Genomic DNA, 21246 nt, shown 5'->3' with positions numbered 1-21246 from the left:
ACAACCATATGATAAGGGTGCCCAGCCCAAACCCTAGTCGTGACTACCATTTTAACTATAACTTACGGACACATAATGCTCAAAAAGTTTATATCACATGTGATAATATTAAACTAAAATGTATAAAAGTTCAATACAAAGGTAAACCGGGTTGAACCGGACTGAATCGAGTTTGATGGACACACATATCCAACAATCTCCCACTTGTACATCAAAGCCAATTCCCATACATTTTAAACCCATGCCCTCCATGTGTTTTTCAAACACTCCAGGAGACAAACCCTTTGTCATGGCATCTGACACATTTTCAGTTGTGTCTACTTTGGAGATACTCACGTCGCTCTACTGGATAATCTCTCTGATGAAATGATACTTCCGCTGCACGTGCTTGTTCCTCTGATGAGCCCTAGGCTCCTTAGCTTGTGCAATGGCTCCTCTGTTGTCACATAACAGGGGAATAGGGCCTTCAACAAGATCAGGGATTACTCCAAAAACGTTAGGAACTTCCTAATCCAAACACCTTATTAGCCGCATCATATGATGCAAGGTGTTCATAAAAATTGGGATCAGCTGTAGATTTCTGTTTTGTACTCCTCCACACAATGACACATCCACTCATTAGACTCGTAACAACTCACAATACCTACTGCATAGCAAATGTCCGGCCTCGTACACGACATGGCGTACATAAGACTCCCTATCGAAAAGGGACACTTCCCCGTTTGGAGTTCTCCATGCTAAATCTGGCAAGGACTTTGTCTATATAGGTAGCCTGTGACAAGCCTAGCATCCTTTTCTGGCGATCTCTTACGAGTTTAATCCCAAGGATATAACTAGCTTCACCAAGGTCTTTCATCGAAAATATTGTGGATAACCATTGTTTTACTGATGAAAGGAATCCTATATCGTTACCCATCAGCAATATGTCATTTACGTATAAAACAAGAAAACATACTGCCCTCCCACTGATCTTCTTGTAAACGCATGGTTCATCCATGTTTTGATCAAAACCAAATGATTTGATTGATTGATCAAACCTGATGTTCCAGCTTCTGGAAGCCTGCTTCAGTCCATAAATGGACCTCTGCAATTTGCACACCTTTCTTTCTTCCTCCAAGGAAGAGAGCCCCTCTGGCTGTTGCATGTAGATTCCCTCTTGGAGAAATCCATTCAGAAATGCAGTCTGCACATCCATCTGCCAGATCTCAAAATCCAAATGTGCGGCGATTGCCAATAAAATCCTGATGGATTTCATCATCGTCACTGGTGAAAAGGTTTCCTCATAGTCTATACCCTCTTTCTGGGTATAGCCCTTTGCCACCACTCTCACTTTGAACCTTTCGACTTTTCCATTAGCGCCCTTCTTCCTCTTGAAGATCCATTTACATCCAATTGGCTTGACGCCAGCTGGTGGATCGACTAGAGTCCAGACCTTATTGGAATGCATCGAATCGATCTCAGAGCGCATTGCCTCTAGCCACCTAGTGGCATCAACATCCTTAAGAGCCTCAGAATATGTCATCGGATCATCATCTGATTCAACCAATACCATGTGGAACTCTTCCACAGTTTCCTCTTCAGTTAGAAGAGTTAGCCTAGTGGGTGGTCTAATAGTTCTCCCACTGTGTCGAGGTTCTTCAGGTGTTGGTATTTCAGCGGGTATGTCAATTGGTCTCACTTCTGGAAGTGACGTTTCTGAGTTATCTGATAACTCTTTAATGACTACAGATTCGGACCTCTTGGTCAACATTTCTTCCTCTAGAAATGTGACGTGTTTGCTTACTATGACCTTTTGGTCAACTGGGTCATAGAAATAATATCCTATCATGCCTTTGGGGTAGCCTATGAAATGGCATCTTGAAGTCCTGGACTCCAATTTGTCTGTCTGTTGCTTTCGCACATGTGCTATGCAACCCCATACCCTAAGATGTTGAATACTCTACAACTCAAAGGGTGTCTTAGCTACAGACTTGGATGGAACCCTATTCAAGATGTAAATTTTCGTTTCTAAAACGTACCCCCAGAAAGAGAGAGGCAGCTCACTACAAGTGAGCATCGTCCGGATTGCGTCGTTCGGATACACCATTTTGTTGTGGTGTTCCTGGATTAGTTAGTTGACTAACTATCCCTTGCGATATAAGGTATTCTTTAAATTCATTCAATAGATACTCGCCTCCACGATCTGATCGTAAGGACTTGATGCGTTTATCGAGCTGTCTTTCGACCTCGGTTTGGAACTCTTTGAATTTATCAAAGGCTTTCGATTTTCTACGCATCAAGTATATGTATCCATATCTAGAGTAATCATCGGTGAAAGTAATAAAATACTCATACCCATACCTCGCTTGTATGTTTATGGGTCCACTCACATCAGTATGTATCAACTCAAACAGATGTGTGGCTCTAGTACCTTTATTGCTAAAGGGTTTCTTGGTCATTTTGCCCTGAAGGCATGACTCACAGGTTGGGAATGGTTCCACCCTCAGACTCTCTAAGGGGGCATCCCTCACCAATCTACTGATTCGGTCCACATTAATATGACCTAATCTTAGATGCCATAGATATGTTGAGTTCACTGGAGCTACTTTCCGTTTCAAATCAACTTTCGAAACCATATTTGTTCTAATAGGGTAATCTAGGAAGTACAAACCACTTTGCATATATCCAGATGCCACAAAAGAATTATTAGAATCAATAATTAACTTAGTATTAAAGAAAAAACTATATCCATCCAAAACAAGTTTTGAAACTGAGATTATCTTCCTCTTAAAAGAGGGTACATAATAGCAATTCTTTAAAATTAAACAAGCAGAACTAAAATGCAAAATAAAAGTTCCCACGGCTAATGCCATGGTCTCAGCTCCAGTGCCCATCCAAAGACGCACCTCATTTCTTTCCAGGTTCCTTGTCTCCTTGAACCCCTACAAATCATTGCAAATGTGAACAGTGGAACCACTATCCACCAACTAAGAATTAGTCGGTTCAAAAGACAAATTAGACTCATAAAGAACATGAACATCACATGTACCTTCTTTAGTAGCCTCAGTTTCATCCGGCTTCTTGTCTTTCATAGTATCCAGGTAAGCATGACAGTTCCTTTTCCAGTGACCATCCTTCTTGCAATAGAAGCACTTGCCTTTGCCTTTATTGCCAGACTTCCCACCCTTGGGTTTCAAGGTCTTACCCTTACTTCCCTTTTTCTTCTTCTTCCCACTTGAAGAAGGCTTTGCCTCAGTTGCATTGATCTCAGCCTTGTCCTTTTTCAAGGACGTTTCAGCCTCTACTAGTGCATTAGCAAGCTCGGTGAGCTCCATCTCCTTATCAGACATCTTGTAGGATATCTTAAAGGGTGCATAGGCAGAAGTGAGTGACGCTAAGATCACATCGATCTTGTATCGCATGTTGAAATCAGTCCCCATAGATTCTAATTTTTCAAACAGATTGATCATTTTCATTACATGATCCATCACTGGAGTCCCCTGGGACATCTTGGTGTTGTGGATTTGACTCACCACATCAGAATGGGCGTGTGTCAATTGCCTGTTGAACAATTCAGCAAGTTTATCCATCTTACCCCCAGTAGTGGGTATATCCTTGACCGAGTCCAAAACTGACTTTTCCAACGATCCTAGGATATAAAGTGACGCCTTGGAATCCCTCATGAGGAACTCCTGCATCTCTTCATTTGCCTCAAAATTGTTTGGGTCGGGTTGAGGAGGAACTTATTCATCTAGAACTGTATACAGTCCTTCAGCAGTCAGAAGCAACTTAATGCTCCGGTACCAATCGACATAGTTTGTACCATTAAGTTTGTATTCGCTAATGAGTGTCAAAAGGTTGGAATTAACGGCAGCCATTGTATAAAGATCTACATATGCACAAGTAAATAACCACAGGCTAATTAATAACCATTGTAATTAATAAATTGAGCACACACACATCAATGGTCTTTCATTATTTGGGTTTCCCTCATAACCCAAAAGATGAATTGGATTCCTACAACCCTTGCATGCATAACTTACCCTGTCGGGAGTCATTATACACACAGTGGTAGTATGGACTAGACTGTCTGCCTCATGGGCTTCCAATATTTTTGGCCACCTGGGTGCCATGTCCAGTTCCTGTCGGCTGACATACACCCAAGTCATATACTTACCTATTGTATTAGTTAAAATCATGGAATCATGAAAAATGGCCCACTGTCGCAGTGCCCTCTCACTATCCATACCCTAACGTATCTAGATAGAGGTAAATATAGATAAGTATGTGACAGTGGTCCTGGCAATGTCCTGTTGGCGTATGCAGGGCATATCACACAATCTCTACATTTATCTTCAATAGGAGGCCATGGTCATGTCTACCGATTAAGACTAGTCCATATCATACATGTATTATGATTAAAGAGGGATTAAGCAACTCTCACATACATGGATAGATTTAAACAACATAATTAATCAATATTAATTAAAAGTGATTATGGGATGGTGGCATTTTTATCAGAAGCAATTAAAGATACCTCCCAATAAAAATAAAACTAATAATTTTGGGTGCATTTATCATGCCATGGATGCCATGCCTCGATCATCTCCTCCGCCCGATCACGTCTTCAAAGTAGATGACTTGCATCTCCATAAGCTTTGAGCGCCACATGTGGATCACCATCTACATGCCCTGGGAGTCCTAACTCCTCTAAAATTACAATGGAAACCTAGGAAAACTTCTATACACTTTCATTTCCATAATAATAAAGAAACCCCGCATGGAGAAACCAACCCACCATTTGGGCTGCCCATGGGGTGGAGTACATTTATTTATAAAAAAGATAGGGGGAGAGAGAGAAAGAGAGAGAAGCATCACATCCACCCATAACCCCATGTATCACATACATAAATAATCCATCCATTTATTAGAATGCCATTCCCATAATCACATCATAATATAATTTCATGCATGGGCATTAAAACAAGTACACTAAAAATAACATGGATTTCCTCAATTATTGAATCACCACATCACATGTGATAACATGCATCCAAACTCAAAAATTAAAATCATATTTTAATTGCGAGTGAGTGGAGGGAGGGATCCCTTCACCCATCTTCTTCCTTTAAAACCAAAAATTTTGTTTTTCCCGTAGGTAGTAGCTACTGGCACCGTAGGTAGAAGTGACTGGCACCATAGGCAGTAGCCAATGGCACCGTAGGCAGAAGCGACTGGCACCGTAGGTAGCAGCCCAAAAAAAAGGAAAATACGCAAATGGGCAGGGAAAAGGGGAAGGGGCGTGCGTAGAGGCTTGGTAGCGTACGTTCCCCCCCCCCAACACATGATTAAAATTTAAAAAAAAAATAATCATTTGTTTGGATACATGCTTCAATAATTGGAATAAATAAATCAATAATCAAATCCATCATACATGGGTAGGTTGTTACACCAACAACCTTGTAACTACCCATGTGCACATGGGAAGGTTGTTACAACAACCATATTATAACCACCCATGTGCCAACTTGCATCCCACTCATGACAATCATATTAATCCATTAATTATTCAATATTCATGGGTGGGAAAGGTGACTCTGATACCAAATTGTAGGCCAAACTACGGTCCAGGTATAAAACTATGGTTCCTTAGGGAAACCAATTATAAACCAATTAGGGTATTGCACACCCTGGGTTAGCCCATGGTGTCCCATGGGCGCCCCATTTTAATTTTTAGGGTTTCCCATGATTGCCCATGAGAACCCTGGTGCAACCCTGTTAGGGTTTCTCCTTCCCTCATGTGTCCCACGCAATTATAGAGCACATTAGGGACAGAGAAACAACATCTCTAATCCATCACATGTCAAGAGGGATCCATCCCATACTCGAATGCGCAATGGAAATAAATCGATTCGAGTTTCTTTCGCATCCTATAAATTTTAATAATCAATAAACTGAAGGAATCAATAAAGAACTGCTAACCTGGTGAGCTTCAAGTGTTGCTCCTCCAATAGATAGTGGTTCTTCCTCCAGTGAGCACTCCAAGCAAACAGATCTGAACCTCCAATGGTGCTACCAAGGTTTTTCAAGTCAATCCCAGATGCTCTCAAATTCTTCAGCACAGATGTAGGGTTTCACAAACCCTAACTCTCAAACACAGATGAGAGAAACTAGAAGAAGAAGAAGAGATCTCAAAGAGGGAGAGAGAGACCAAAACGCAGAAGAGGGGGCTAGGCAAAAATGTGGAGCACTGCCCCCTTTGCATTTTTGGTCCCTTTTATATAATGCCAGGGTTTAATTAAAAACCCTAAATGGATAAGATTTAATCCCTTTGAGAGTCTGACTCTCTCTCTCTTTGTTTGGTAGTTCTGTTTAAACTCAAAGTGCTTCTAAAAGGGAAAGAAGCAGAATCTAATAGGAAAAGTATTAATTAATTACTTTATTTAATATTTATGGATAATTATAATTAGCACCATATCCATTAATTAAATAAAGAACTAATTAAAATAGTAAATTCTAAATAACTCCCTATATGATAATAAATTATCATATACAACCCCCCCACTAATCAACACCATCATTATGGAATCTAGGGCATGTACACATGTACTGTCAAACCCCAATCCACAGTACATGTCCATATAAGAGTGTCCGTGCATCTGATCGGGTCCCGCAAAACTCGATAAAACACTTTGTTCAAATAATTACAAAAAATCTATTATTTTATGTAAAATAGATTTTTGCAAAACCATTTCCAAAACGGCACTGGATCCAGATTCCGATACAACCATACGCAGACAATCTCTATCTTGGTGTTCCCCAATTGGGCAGTGGTAACTATGTTGAGTAACTCCTTCACTCACAAAGCATTTACGCATTCCCAGAACACCGGCTTTGACTCGCTTGAGTCTCAGTCATAGATGAACCAAAGAATGCGGTCACACTTTGCAGTGATAGGGTTCCCTCAGGCAAAAGGGTGTCGGTGACACATATCTATCCCTTCCTACATCTGGCAGTAATACATGAGGGAATTGACAAAGCAGTTTCTTCGCCAATACACACATCAACATGTGAGTACTCGCATTCGTACCCTGACATCACATGTCTAGGCATACCCAATGCGACGACCATATGATAAGGGTGCCCAGCCCATTTTAAGTATAACTTACGGACACATAATGCTCAAAAAGTTTATATCACATGTGATATTATTAAACTAAAATGTATAAAAGTTCAATACAAAGGTAATCCGGGTTGAACCGGATCGAACCGGGTTTGATGGACACACATATCCAACAATCCAAACACAATATCACACTTAAATTCCACCGACTTCCAAGATTATTTGTTGCTTATTTATGCTGTGATGGTCCTTAGTCTGGGTTTAGTGAAATTCAATTATTTTTTAATTGATTTAGTGATTTATTTTCCCACATCTTTTTTGGTTTTTGATTTAATTCTATCTCTGGCCTTTTATTTAATCCCACATTCCTTGTTGCTGACTTCGATCCGATCATCGCATTGGTGTTCCTGCAATCATCTCTTGAGGCTACTCTAGTCGCAAATACAACAGACCGGCTTCTCTTTCAGGTGAGAAACTCAAGACTTCTTATTTCTCTATTATCTTTGTTTTGTGGGTGACAAGCATGATCTCAATCCCCTCTCTGTTTTGTGAATGACAAGCATGGTCCCAATCCCATTGTTATTTCTCTATTCTGTGAATGATAAGTATGATCTCAATACCATTGCTATTTCTTTGATTTTTTTGACACGAGAACATGATCCTGTCACCAATTTGCTTTCTGTGGTTGACTGGAAATCTCTCATTTTTATGCTGTCTCTTGAATGCAGATAGGGAAACTGCTGAAAGAATCATGTGAAAGTTGTTTCTGGCTATCTATGAGCGATACATGGGGTATGTTACTTTCAACCTGCCCTCGCTTTCACATCTACTTAGCAAATCTACTTATCTGAGCCTGCTGTTAAGTAATTGGATGTATTTCCTAGATTCACCGGCCTACGCAACATCTTCTAACATTGGTCTCACCTTCAGAATTCTAGATTCAATTTAATTGAAATGTTGAAACTGGAAGATTAAGAAAGAGGAGGAAGATTTACACAGGCCGCATACTCTTTGGTGTCCAGTCTTTATGTTTGAAAGGTATTATTTTTGTTGTATTATTTCTCTTAAAATTCGTTGGGTTCCCCAATCTTAGGCTTATGCGTTTACAAGTGATTTGGTGCACTTCATGCCATCTATCGTTGTCTCTCACTTGAAACAGCACTTTCACGAGGATTGTCAAACAAAAAAGGTGAGAACCCTAAACAAGTTTCCTTCGAGTTTCTGGTTTATATGTTTTCAATAGTGCTGAATATTCCATCCCTCAAAAGGTGTTTTATCATCTTGAATTCTGTAAAACCTACAAAGGGTTCAACAGTGGCAATCTCTGGATTAGGAGCTATAGGCTTTGCTATGAGTTTTTTTTTTTTTAATTTATTTAACCTTTAATACTTGAATCGATGGTATACCAAACCCTTCATTTTCCTTCCCTCTCCACCGTCTCCTTCATCTCCGATTATCCGTGCTCCTTCCATCTTCTTCTGGAACCTAATCCAACCAAAACCCTCTTTCCTCATCTACCTCTCAATCCATAGCAGCCATAGGCGCATCTCCATCTCCATATTCCGAGAGACTGCAACCCCATCTCAATCCTAATCTACTATCGCTCTATATTAGCCCAATGAGATTCGATTTTACTATCGTCTTGGAAAATCATGATCAGTATTACCACGGCTCTTCCCTTTTTTTTCGTATTTTGGTTTGAGTTCCCATAGAGATTGGGGTTATTGAATGCAACTTTGATGCAACATCATGATCAGTATTACCACGGCTTTTCTCCTTTTTTTTGTATTTTGGTTTGAGTTCCCATAGAGATTGGGGTTATTGAATGCAACTTTGATGCAATGTGTGTACTGCCGCCCTATTGTTTATTAGGGATACGTTAAGCACCATGATTGGATTCACAGTCTATAAATTATAGATACCGCTGAACTTAGGTAGCCCATAAGGTTGCAATCCAGCCATCATTGTCTACAGAAAGACCGCTGCCATACTGCTCTGATTCTTGAGGGAACCATGAAGGAACAGTTGCCAGACAAGGTATGAATTTCTCACCGGTGAATTTCACATGTGCATTTGCCACATTGCTTTGATTTTTTTTAAAGCATGGTTGATGGCCTTTTAATTGCTGGTTTTTTTTTTACAAAAATATATTATTAGTGCTTATGGAGAAAACAAATCAGTTGTTCTAGATCACAGATGTTGAGTTGTGCAGCAATTCTAAGTTGTCTAACTTGACAGAGCTCTGTTTCAATTCTAGATCACAGATGTAATGTAGCCAAGACACTCCAAATGATCTGTCATTGTACTCTTCTTTAATGGATTAGTTTAATTGCCAAGGTCTCCTCTCTCTATCGGTTAAGAGATCTTCTCACTCCCTATTTCTTTTCTCTTTCTCTCTCTCTCTCTCTCTCTCTCTCTCTCTCTCTGTTGCATGGTTGTCTTTTCTTTCTTTGGACAGTATAATAGTTTCTCTCCCACCTCTCTTTCTTCCCCATCAATCCTAAATTTTGGGACATTTTCTCTTCCCATGAATTATTTTGAATTACTATCTGAATTAATTTTGTAGCTAAGAACAATGAATCCTTAAGTTTGAATTGTTTTTTCCTCTATTTGTTCTGTACATTATTCCATGTTGTGTTGGAACAAATCAGCCACCTAAAGCATCTTTTGCTCCAACCCAAACAAACAATCATCGCATCGTTGCCCAAGTTTACATGCCCCCTTAAATTGATCCATAGTGTATTGCCATAGAAATCCTGAACAACCCATCTTTTGCTGATTCTATTTGTGTAGTGTTTGAGCTTCCTGATTCTCTTTGTTTAGTGTTCTTTCTTGTCTTGTCTTTTTCTCTCTGTTCTTCCTTTGTTTAGTTATAGTGGAGAACTATAAAGAACTTCCAACGGGGGTTTGATTTGATTTGATGCAATATACATACCTGGTTCTTGTTCATGCATATATTGCTTGTGGACGGTCAAGTGGGGATTATAGAGTCTTCCAAATCAGTACTTAACATTATCTCATAAGCTACATCAATTGCCAAGCTCACCAGGGGCTCCTGTCTTTCAAGTCCTCTTTCTTTGTTTATGTAAGAGGTGACTTAATAAGGTTTGCAAGTGAGCTGATATGGTATATCCTGCACATCAGCATGGAAACACTGGAAACATCTTAGTTCTACAATACAGTCAAACTGGTAGCTCAGCATCATCTCCAATCACTTCTAGGAGTGAGTCAACATCCTCCCAAACTCCTTCAACCTTATCATCTCTAATCTCAATTGCCTTGCATGGAACTGTTTCTGCTAATGAAAACTTAAAAAAAAAATATTTAAAAAATCCTGAAAAAACTGCAAACTAGAGCTGTTGCTTTCAAGTGTGATTCTTTTGTTTTATCATCACTCTTTTGCAGCAAGTGTTGGTGCTGGCTTGTTACAATTTGCTGACTTGGTGGGGTTGTGGTAGTGTTTTTTGGGTTAAAGAAAAAAAGTGAAGATGAGGAATTATGTTTACTGGGGTTGATTGGTTCAATTATACATGACCAGGGTCAGTTGGGTCTATACAAAGCTCGTGCAAATGCATGTGTGGACCTTTGTTACGTGGAACAAAAATAGAGAAGAGAGAGAGAGAGAGAGAGAGAGAAGCTTTAACATGTAACTCAATTAACCTTCCCATCAATACCAAGTTTTCCGTATATTCTGTGCTTGGACATTGAATATAACCCATGTCAGATATTACATGTGTTAATGTTTCTACAAAGTAGAACTTAACAAATACAACTGTATATAGCTAATTATGGATAAATAACATACGTGTTTCAATAACACTGTTCTTGACTTGAATATTAGAGGATGCACTTTCTATGAACAAAAGGAACCCATTTTGGTGTTTTCCATTGACAAAGCCAAAAATTAATGTGTACAGAATGTCATAAAAATCAGGAAAAAGAGGGAAGAGGAGGAGGGGGGCAAAGAAGCATTCTAATTCCGGTTTTCTTTTCCTTTGGATAAAATTACCGTGATCTATGTTCTCATCCTATCGGGATTGCAATTAGATTAGATTCACTTATATCCGTGTCTTATTTGAACTCCATTAGGTATGTGAGAAAAAAATGATTTAGAAATAAATCATTAGAAATCAGAACGATGGATCACATTGTATCCAACATTACACTCTCTCTTAAAGAAAATATTGTTAAAGAAAACAATCCTTATTCTGATTGAATTGGTCTGCTATGGAACGGAAGGATTCGAACCTCCGAGTAGCAGGAGCAAAACCTGATGCCTTACCACTTGGTCACACCCCATTTCAATTTCTATTCAACACTATAAATATTACCATCGATGATGGTTGTTTGTCAATTCCATAACACCTTTACAGATATCATTTATCTTCTCAAAACCATAATTATGTGCACTTGGTAATAGAAATTAAAAATAAATAAATAGATTAGATTCACTCACATCCTTGTCTTATTTGAACTCCGTTTAGTTTGTGGGAAACAAAAATGATTTAGAAATAAATCATTAGAACTCAGAAAGACGGATCACATTGTATCCAATATTACACTCTCTTAGAGAAAATATTGTTAAAGAAAACAATCCTTATTCTGATTGAATTGGTCTGCTATGGGACAGAAGGATTCGAATCTCCCAATAGAGGAAACAAAACCCAATGTCTTACTGCTTGGCCACACCCAATCTCAATTTCTATTTGACACTAATAAATATTACTATCGATGACGGTTACTCGTCAATTCCATAACACCTTTACAAATATCATTTGTCTTCTCAAAACCCTAATTATGTGCACTTAGTAATGGAAATATAAAAAAAGATATTGAGATTTGCCAATTCCAACCACAGCTCTCTCCGATTAATTCGAAAACAGCTAGCATGAATAACTGAAACAACCATTAACTCCTCATTCCAAACAACAAACAAAGAAATTTGTTGATCTGAAGAAGAAATGACCGAAGGGCGGGGCAGACCCGATTTCCAAATAACCCACAGATTCAGAACCAAATCAGGGCGCACAATATGGATCAAATCTGCATTATAACCCTTTTTATTAAAAAACTAAATAGGGAACTTACTAAACTCTATCTTTGGTTCCGCAAGACACACCAAATCCGGACAAGTCTCAAGCGAAAAAGACGACAATGCCACCCAAGCAGCGTTCTTCTTACACCCTCTGATATTCCAGAAGAGAACTTTCATTGGACACTAGCGGCTTTAGAAGCCACACGGTCTGACCGTTTGCGATCTTGCTGCTCCGCTTCCATTCCTTTCTTCCCTTTACGGTGCTTTTTTTTTCGTCTGTCGCATCAGGAAACAGTACCAGAGCACCCTGTTCTTACAAGATAGGGTTAGCAGAGAAGACCAGGTTGTGCCAGCAATCCACTTTGATGCTTAAGTCAGAATCCTTAGCAATAGATGAGAATAATCGAATTCAGATGATCATAGAAGGATTTTACCTCCCTATTTATGGTTGATCGTGGGCAAAATTGTGCCCTAATAGGAATGTAGAGTCCTCGGAATGGAGTGATTTTAAGGATAACGTTTATTCCATAATTCTCTGGGCGATAATATCGGGCCACGTTAATTCGTGGTGAGGTATGGATTAGTTGGATGAAGTGTTGAGGTCATCCCTTCTTGATATGAGTCAGGTCGTTATTGCCAGGGCGTCCCCGTAGCGCTCTCTTGTAATGGCACGAGCTCTGTCCATGCACATACATTTCGCGAGGTCTGTCACTCGCCAAGCCTCGCTTTCGGTGAGCCAGGTCAGATCGCGTTTGACCTTCATGGCCAGTTCCTTCCTCATACACGTGTCAGGTCCTCATTGGAGGGCAACATATCCTGACCTATCATGAGCCCCCCACTCCTCTGGGCGTTCTCGCTCAGGGGAGTTGAATCGATTTTGAAATTTTTGGTGTCTGCTCTCGCGTGTGCGGATGTGACGGTTTGACAGTCGGGAGATGACTTGATGTTCCATCTGTTGGTTGACACGTGGCTAGAGTTATGATGGCACCTCGATATGAACCATCGTCATTTCGGCTTAATGGTGTTTTATGTTCCACACGCTATCAGCCACATGGCCGTAGGCATTATAATGTCTAGGCCTAATCTACAATCTCTCGCTCTCCGTTACGTCGAGGTGCCCACTAGCTTTTGGGCACGTGTCATAGGCCTTTATGACGCCTCGGGTATTCCCAACATCGCTCGCCCTCGGCCCTCCGATGGCGCTTGCCTTTGGCCGTTGGATCTTAGCGGCTCTGCTCCCTCCTTTGGCTATAAACTAGGGCTTTCTGCCCCTCTGCGCTTCTTATTGTTGCCCTTGAGATTTCCAGTTTTCTTCTTCCTCTTGTTGTCTTGCCTCTGGTGTTCTTTTGCTCCCGCCGGTGCTTCGCCAGTGCTTCGCCAGTGTCTTCAACAAATCTCGGTTTTGTGTGCTCATGCTGCTCCCTCTGTTTGAGCCTTACCCTTTACGCACGAGCTTTGTATAGATGCCTACCACTACCTCTCTCTTGTTTTGCAATTGATTATCAAAAGCTCAAAGCTCACTATCTCAGCAGCCATGTCCGTCCTCCCAAACACTGTAGAATTCATGACTTCGACCGTCTGTAACAGTACTCCCCGTGCAGGAAAACTTTCACAAATTCTTCAAATGTTGGCTTGTGGAGTAAAATCGTTACTTGCAAGAACTCTCTCTGCCTCCAAAGATAACAACAACTCGAACAGAAAAAAAGACTCACCAAGGGCAGACGAAGAAGAACAGAGGTAGGGAGCACAAGTTCTGTGGTCGCAGGTTGTGGATGATCGTAAGTGCAGGGGAGGAAGAAAAAAAGGACATTAATGTAATTTTACCCTATCAAAGGTATTTTGGTCCAAAAGTTTCTATAAAACACATCCTATTTGTGACTAACGGGAACAACTAACGACTTGGACTAACTTATCAATTAATATGAAAAGTAGGGGAGGTAAGTGTAAATAGTGCATATAGATCGATGCATTAATAATAACTCCATACCTCAGGGGTGTATTCATAAATTTCCCTCTTTTTTATTGTACAGAAGAAACATAGAAATAATAAATCAATGAAAGAGAAAGAGAAATTGCAATCTCTACTTGGCATCTTCATCCTCCCCCTCTCTCACAGTCTCACTTTGACCTCTCTTGTAAATTATTGTATGTAAAATTCTGATGCAACGACTTGAGAAGAACAATGATGAATAATATTCTTCTTTGATTCTTGTTAGTAATGGAGATTTGAGTACCTTTTTGCGATGGGTTCAGATTCAATTCCTTGCTTGGGTTTTTATTTTTCCATCTGTAGGAACAGGGGATCAAAGCCATAAAATAGCTTTTTAGGATTATGCAAGGTAGATGGCAAGGCACCATTAACAAATGATTCGACGATTTGTGGTTGCAGTGGTCGTAGAGTGACGGAGAAGAAGAATGAAAAATGAAGAATAAAGAAAGTAAAATTGTGTATTATGGGGGTTTGGTTTATTTTAGTTAGCCAAACCGGTTGGGTGGGTATAATTCGGTTTTGGTTCTCTCCCTTAACCGGTTTTTAAATTCAAATTTGAATTTCATGTTAAAATTACCATTGAATAGCCATTATGCCACGTGGTGGGCTCTGGGCAGCACGTTGGCCAGTCAAAGTCAAGTTGTAGACGAGCCGAATCCAAATAGTAACTTATAATGGCGTTCCTGGCGGTTACTACTTGCATGAAAAATGCACCAGTAAGCAACCAAAACAACGTTCTTTAGAATGAGCAGTGGTCATGGCATCTAAGGACTGAGAAAACTGAACTTAATTGGTCATTAAGATTGAGTAATTGAAATATGCCTTAAATTTTGGTAGACAATCAAATATTTATTGTCCAATGCAACAAATACGTTCTTAAAGAGAGACAACTCAAGATCTGATGATAGATAGCCAATATATAGTAGAGACCATTTACATGCAACCAAGGAAATCATAGAGATATCAAATCCTTTGTTTATTATAATGGCATTAAGGGTGGTCATGCTTGTAGCTTTGTTAGCAACTTCTTCAGTCATTCTAAGTTACAAAGGAGTTTACGGAGGAGGAACTTCCCTCACCATGGAAGCAGAAGATGTTGAGTTGGAGAGACAACTCAAAGGTATGAACAAGCCTGTAGTCAAGAGTATCAAGGTATGTATATATAGATCACTCACTACTATTCCTTCTCTTGATTTATAGATGATGGAATGTTTCATTATTCCTATTATTATTATTACTATTAAAAACATACATTGAATGATCAATGGAAGTTGATTTGCTAATTTATACAGACGGATAATGGCGAAACATATGATTGTGTTGATTTCTACAAACAACCAGCCTTCAACAACCCATTACTGAAGAACCACATACCCGAGGTATTCTTGATCTGTGTCATGATCACATTCAACTTATGTGTCTTTTTTTTTTTTTTTCCAATCATATACTTGACGAGAGGACTTAACATGATATGATTGGACCAAAATTGCAGATGAGTTCTTCTGTTCAAAAAGAGACTCCTAAAGAAGCTTTTTCTGGAGCAAAACAACCTAATCTCCAACTCGATGGAGGGGGTTGCCCATTAGGAACAGTTCCAATTAGGAGGACAACAAAAGAAGATCTACTAAGGTGGAAATCCTACGCAAAACCTTCCGGTAATTTTCACCAGTTCTTAAATGTGGCCCCTGGTACCATAGTAAGTCTCCCGTAACCTCTCCCTCAACCCCACAAAAATAATAATAAATAACAATAGGTTAAAGATTCACACTATATATGTGTGGATTATTTCACAAGCAAAATTGCATACATGAAAGATTATAAAAATTGGTATTAACACACTTTATTCAGTATGAAGGTTTTGCACTGAAGGATGAAAACTTCAAGTACCATGGAGGTTCAACGTGCATGAGTATACACAATCCCCCAGTCTCTGCTAATCAATACAGTGGAGCTTTGATGTGGGTTCAAGGTGGACAAGACCAAGTACAAGTTGGATGGCATGTCAGTTGTATCTCTATACCCTTGTTTGTTTATCTTTTTGTTTCTACACTTTTAAGACAATAAATAAATGATTTCAAACATTTTTATTTGAGTTACAATTATTTGGCAATCTCTAACATCTAAACTGGCGAAAATAAATTTTGTGATCATCAGGTGAATCCTAGGTTATATGGTGACAACAAGACCCATTTTTTTGGATATTGGACTGTAAGTCAACCGAAATTCTATTGCCATTTTGCCTCAACATTCATTCTAAATTTTTTTTTTTGGGGCCAGGGGGAGGGGTTTATCGAAGATATATATGATATCATTTCTTAATATATATGTATATATTTCAATGACACAGGCGGATGACTCTCAAAAGAAGACTGGCTGCTTCAATGCTATATGCAATGGTTTTGTCCAAGTAAACAGAGCAATACCCATTGGTCAAGCTTTTTGCAAAACTTCTACCTACGGTGGTGAAATAATTGAGTTGGCAACCTTTCTTTTTCAGGTGAGAGAACGTTTATTAAATTTTCTTCTTCTTCATTTTTCTTTTCTTTTCTTTTCTTCTTTTTTTTTTTTTTTTTTTTTTTTTTTTTTGTGGTGTGTGTGATAGGTGTTTATTAAATTTTCTCTAGTGCGTTGATGAATGAATTATGGGTCGGTAACTTTTTTTTGGGGTAAAAGGTTGGTAACTAACTGTATATTTTTTTGTTGCATTTTCTTAAATAGGATAATAAAAGTGGAAATTGGTGGGTATCAGTTGGAGAAAATATGACTAATGTTGGGTATTGGCCAAGAGAATTATTCAATACTATAAAAGAATCCGCTCCTGTGGTTGGTTGGAGAGGGGAGGTTTATGCTCTCCAAGACGAAAAACCTCCCCTAATGGGGACTGGACGGTATAGATATAGATACCCACCACCATTTGGTGGTCATCCAGACCACAGAAGTACTGCGTATTTCAGAGCAGTCCGAGTTAGCGGAGAAGATTACATTAGAAGAGGTCCCAATGATAAGAGTCTTCGAGTCCACAGAAATGCTATCAAATGCTATTATGTGCAAGATTTTCCCTACATTGATGACTTTTTTAGGCATACATTCTTCTATGGGGGTTCTCTGTCAGCTTGCTAGGTATCCATCATTAATACAAGACATATCCATGTTAATCACAATTTTCAGCTTGTAATAAAGTTTAATTACCGAGCAAACTCTCTTTCATAATTTCTGTATTTAGTCTCTCTCTCATGATTTCTATTTAAATATAGAATACATGTCCTATATTTTTTTTTGAGAGGAATATACGGACAAAACTTGGCTGCTGCCTGGGTTGTGGCTTTGTTCTTGCTGCCCCATTCATAAACGTGCACTTGGAATCCGAAAGGATGTTTTGGAAAATATTAAAGGGAAATTTTCAGGTACCTTCCTTGAGGTATTACCTAATTACAAAAACTCCCCTCAATTTTAGGAAATTTTGCGTGTCCCTTGGGGTTCTTTCAAGTTTAATACATGCCCTCATTCCGTTAGTTTAGGTAGGACTAACATCGTTTTTGAAGTTCTTTCAGTGGAATTAAAAGAACATTTTATTGAGAGTTGGGGCCTTGGGGTTCAGTAGACACAACTTGAAATCAAGCAAATCCCAATCTAAATACTTAAGCTGTTCATATTACTTTGAGAAGGTTGGGGTTGCTGTTCTAACAAAATACAAAAACATTCAGAAAGAGATACTGTTTTGTATTCTAAGAAATCAAGAATAGTATAAATGGCTGTCTTTTGTGGAGCAAGACTCAAAAGTGCTTTGCTGAATATCCTCAATTTGGCATCATTGATTCAAAATCTGCCCAAGAAGGGAACTTGTTTTCTGTATAAAGGATTGAAAAATCTCAGAAGAAATTGATTGTATTCCGTATCTCAAATGTGTAGTCCTTATGAAATTGAAAGAGGGATACGTGAAAAACAGTTCTACAAATGGGAATATGCTTGATTTATAGACTTGCTTCTTATTACCTTAGAAAACTGATGCTGGTGTTTCATAGAAGTATATAAGGTGGGGAAAACTGGAAAAGCACAATAGCAGAAAGAATATAAACTGACAGCAGTAGGGATACCACTCAAATTCAAAAGCCTTCCTTTTCCAAGAAACCCAACTCCATCAACTTCTCCAGTCCAGAAAACAGAGCCAATGATTACTTAATAGCACGGTTTCTTATTTTTTTGTTCCAAAGCCATTGGACTATTGCTTCATTTTTTTTTTTACCCCGAATACTCTTTGGGACCCGGGCTGGCCCCTAAGATTTTATTAGAAAACCACTAGAAGGAGATACACGGGGGGAGGGGGGGGACTTACCCCAGACCCAAAGTTACAATACAAGAACTCTCTCGAGCACTCCAACCTCAGGAAACCCTTCCCATGCATCAGAAAAGAAAGGAACAAAACCAAGCAGCCTAAAACCGAAAAACAGGAAGACCTGCCTTATCCTCTCTTACAATGCAAGCGAGGCTATGAGGGAGGTCCCCTTGCGTCCGGAAAACACAGTTCCCAAGAGTTTCACAAGCCCTGTTCGCAAGGTAATCTGCCACACGACTATTGCTTCACTGTGCTGGCAGCACAGTGAATAAGATGAGCAGCCTTGTGCTTGTCAATAGCATCAGTCTTTGACAGTGATCGACTCCTCTAGATCTTCTAAAATATCCTCCAAATCTCCTCCCAATGATCTACTTCAGCTTGAGCTTCAAGTGCAAAGTCATGGAGGCAATTATTAGAGCAACATCTTAACTCAGAAATGCTGAAAGTGCCCATTTTCCTTGCAATTGTCCATCTATACCTCAAAATGTTACATAAACAAGATTTTTTACTAATCTCTAATTAAATTACCTTTCTGGCTCCATGAAAGTGCCCCTTATTCATTAGTCTTCAATCACAATTTCCCTAGAGAAGTGTTCTTCAAGGTTATGTCCATTTTATGAATCATCTAGGAACAGAGGAATGTCAAGACTTTTCCAAGACTAGGTGAGGCCTATCCAAGACAATCTGGAGGATTCATGTGAGAATGGCACATCTAGCATCTCCACCAGTACTTAGTCCAGACTAGACCAAAATTTAGAGACACTAACAGTTCTGTCATGGCAGCCCTTTAGGAACCAGTGGGGGGGGGTGTTATATTAATGCCAAATTGATGTCCCTTTCCTTTGAACACAGAATAGCTCACTCCAAGGAGCTTAGAGTTGTAATGGAATGGAGTTCTATTAGCACTTAGCAGCATCAATTGGATAGAAGATTCTCATATCTACTTAGGCTGTTCCTTCCTCGGCTTGTAGGTCTACCATGAACTCATTGTCCTTGACGAGATTCATATGAGCTCACCGAAGAGAATCTGTTCTGGATTTTTATTTTGTGGCAAGATCTCCAATCTTTTGTAGCTTTCTTTGTTCCAAAGTTTATTAGTTCTAGGTGCATGAGCTATGGCATGTAAATTTCTGTGTGATACTGTGTCTTTATGCTAAAACATGTGGGTCATTAAATTACTTATTAAGAGCATTATTGTCCTAAAACAAAATATAATGAGTAATCTATTACATAAGTGTGGGTGAAGAGAATCTAGCCATTGGGGTGTCTATTATTCCTCTTCCTTCTTATTGTATGAAGTCCGAAATGCCCTTGGCACTATTCCAGCAGTAATAACATCCAATGACCGGAACACATGGCTTAAGAGATTCTCTCTTCATTGTAGATGAATGAAAACTCGAAAGACCAGAGAAGCTTAAGAGATTCTCTCTTCATCATAAGTTAATGAAAGCTCGGTCCTTGCATACAAATCATTAATCTGTCCATTCTCTTCATTCTATCATTTATTGCACAGGACTGGCAATTATACCTCTTAAAAAGGCTGAAAGGCAATAGGGAGACTCTACACAAATATGAGTGAATTTCTCTTATTTGAATTACCCATCACTGGTCCCAAATCAAATAATTATTCAATATGTCGGAATCTTTACTAGGAATGTGGATAGAAATAGAAAATGAAACAAGCAGCGAAAAAAATCATAAACTCATCAAGTGGAAGTTAAAACAAACTTACTAAAGATACAACATACAAAATTAATTGATAAAATGTTCAGACTCAAACAGCAACTGGGCCTCTTTTGGCCTGCTAATTGTCTTTGTTTTAAGAGGTTTTAAATATTAATTTCCTTTTCAACAAAAAACACAGGAATGCCAAGATATATAAGTTACAATTCCAATGCCTAAAAGCTCACCCCTGCATCCCACCATCAAAGCTGAGAAGGATAGGATCAGCACTGATAAGGCAAGGAAGAAACCCAACAATGCCTTTAGAGCTGTTGCACGTCCTAGATGTGGTGACGAAGGAATTCAAAGATCATGTAGGTGAGAAAGTAAACGAGAAAAATGCGGCCAGAGAGAAGCATGGAACCATAAAGAGAAGGGTAACATTCGAAGACAACAATGAGAATTATCATCCAAACATGTTTCTTTGACAACATGGGTTGCCATCGATGTGATGGCCACCCTAATTAAGATTTCATTCACACCAAATGTAACCAAACTTTCAGGTATTACCTACTATTCTTTGTTCATGTTTTTCGTTTTTGATTATTAATTGTTCTTAGATGGAAGAAACATTCTCCGGGCACATCCTTATACCTTGGGGACCCAGAGTATTGTTTAAGATAAATTAAATCAAACCAAATGAAGCAAATATTTTGACAAAGAGAGGCCTTTGCTTTTACTGAAGTCTTCTCCTTCCATGTTCTTAAGGTTGAAGAAAGTGTCAAGGACTCCCAGTGCGTGCCTAGGGTGTGAGGTGCAAGATTAGAAGCTCACCTGCCTGTGTTGTGTATTACTGTCGATCAGCATGATTGCTGCAGTTGATGGTGATTCTTGAGGCCTTTAGCCTGTGCCCAGCGTCTAAGTATTGTAGAAGAACCATGGCATTTTCCCATGATCCGATCATACTTAAAACCATTGCATTTACTTAAAAAAAACAAGTTAAAAACCTTATTAACCAATAAATATTCAAGCCATTTTCTTGGAAAATCATGCATGCAGCTTGGTTCCCCATCCTCAGTAAGCAATCAGGAATATCATTTGATGAAGCTGTTGGAGCACCCTAA

At 39.1% G+C, this 21246-nt stretch overlaps 1 protein-coding gene across 1 annotated transcript; it reads left to right on the top strand.

Moving 5' to 3' along the window:
- The first annotated feature begins 15111 nt into the window (after positions 1–15111).
- On the top strand, positions 15112–17247 carry LOC122638908. Its single transcript, XM_043831758.1, has 7 exons — positions 15112–15279; positions 15420–15506; positions 15620–15823; positions 15976–16128; positions 16282–16335; positions 16475–16624; positions 16846–17247. Exons 1-7 carry the CDS (start codon positions 15112–15114, stop codon positions 17245–17247), a joined length of 1218 nt encoding a protein of 405 aa, XP_043687693.1.
- Positions 17248–21246: the final 3999 nt, after the last annotated feature.

The sequence above is a fragment of the Telopea speciosissima genome, chromosome 9 (assembly GCF_018873765.1).
Source record: "Telopea speciosissima isolate NSW1024214 ecotype Mountain lineage chromosome 9, Tspe_v1, whole genome shotgun sequence".
In the NCBI taxonomy this organism is placed as follows: domain Eukaryota; kingdom Viridiplantae; phylum Streptophyta; class Magnoliopsida; order Proteales; family Proteaceae; genus Telopea; species Telopea speciosissima.
The sequence above is the reverse complement of the archived record's forward strand: the minus strand, read 5'-3'. Positions and strand labels throughout refer to the sequence as shown.

Bases quoted from the DNA above. Each gene is read 5' to 3' on its own strand.
- LOC122638908 (XM_043831758.1), top strand. From the start codon at position 15,112: ATGGCATTAAGGGTGGTCATGCTTGTAGCTTTGTTAGCAACTTCTTCA. The intron at 16,336-16,474 runs GTAAGTCAACCG...TCAATGACACAG, and splicing joins ATTTTTTTGGATATTGGACT to GCGGATGACTCTCAAAAGAA. The intron at 16,625-16,845 runs GTGAGAGAACGT...TTTCTTAAATAG, and splicing joins TGGCAACCTTTCTTTTTCAG to GATAATAAAAGTGGAAATTG.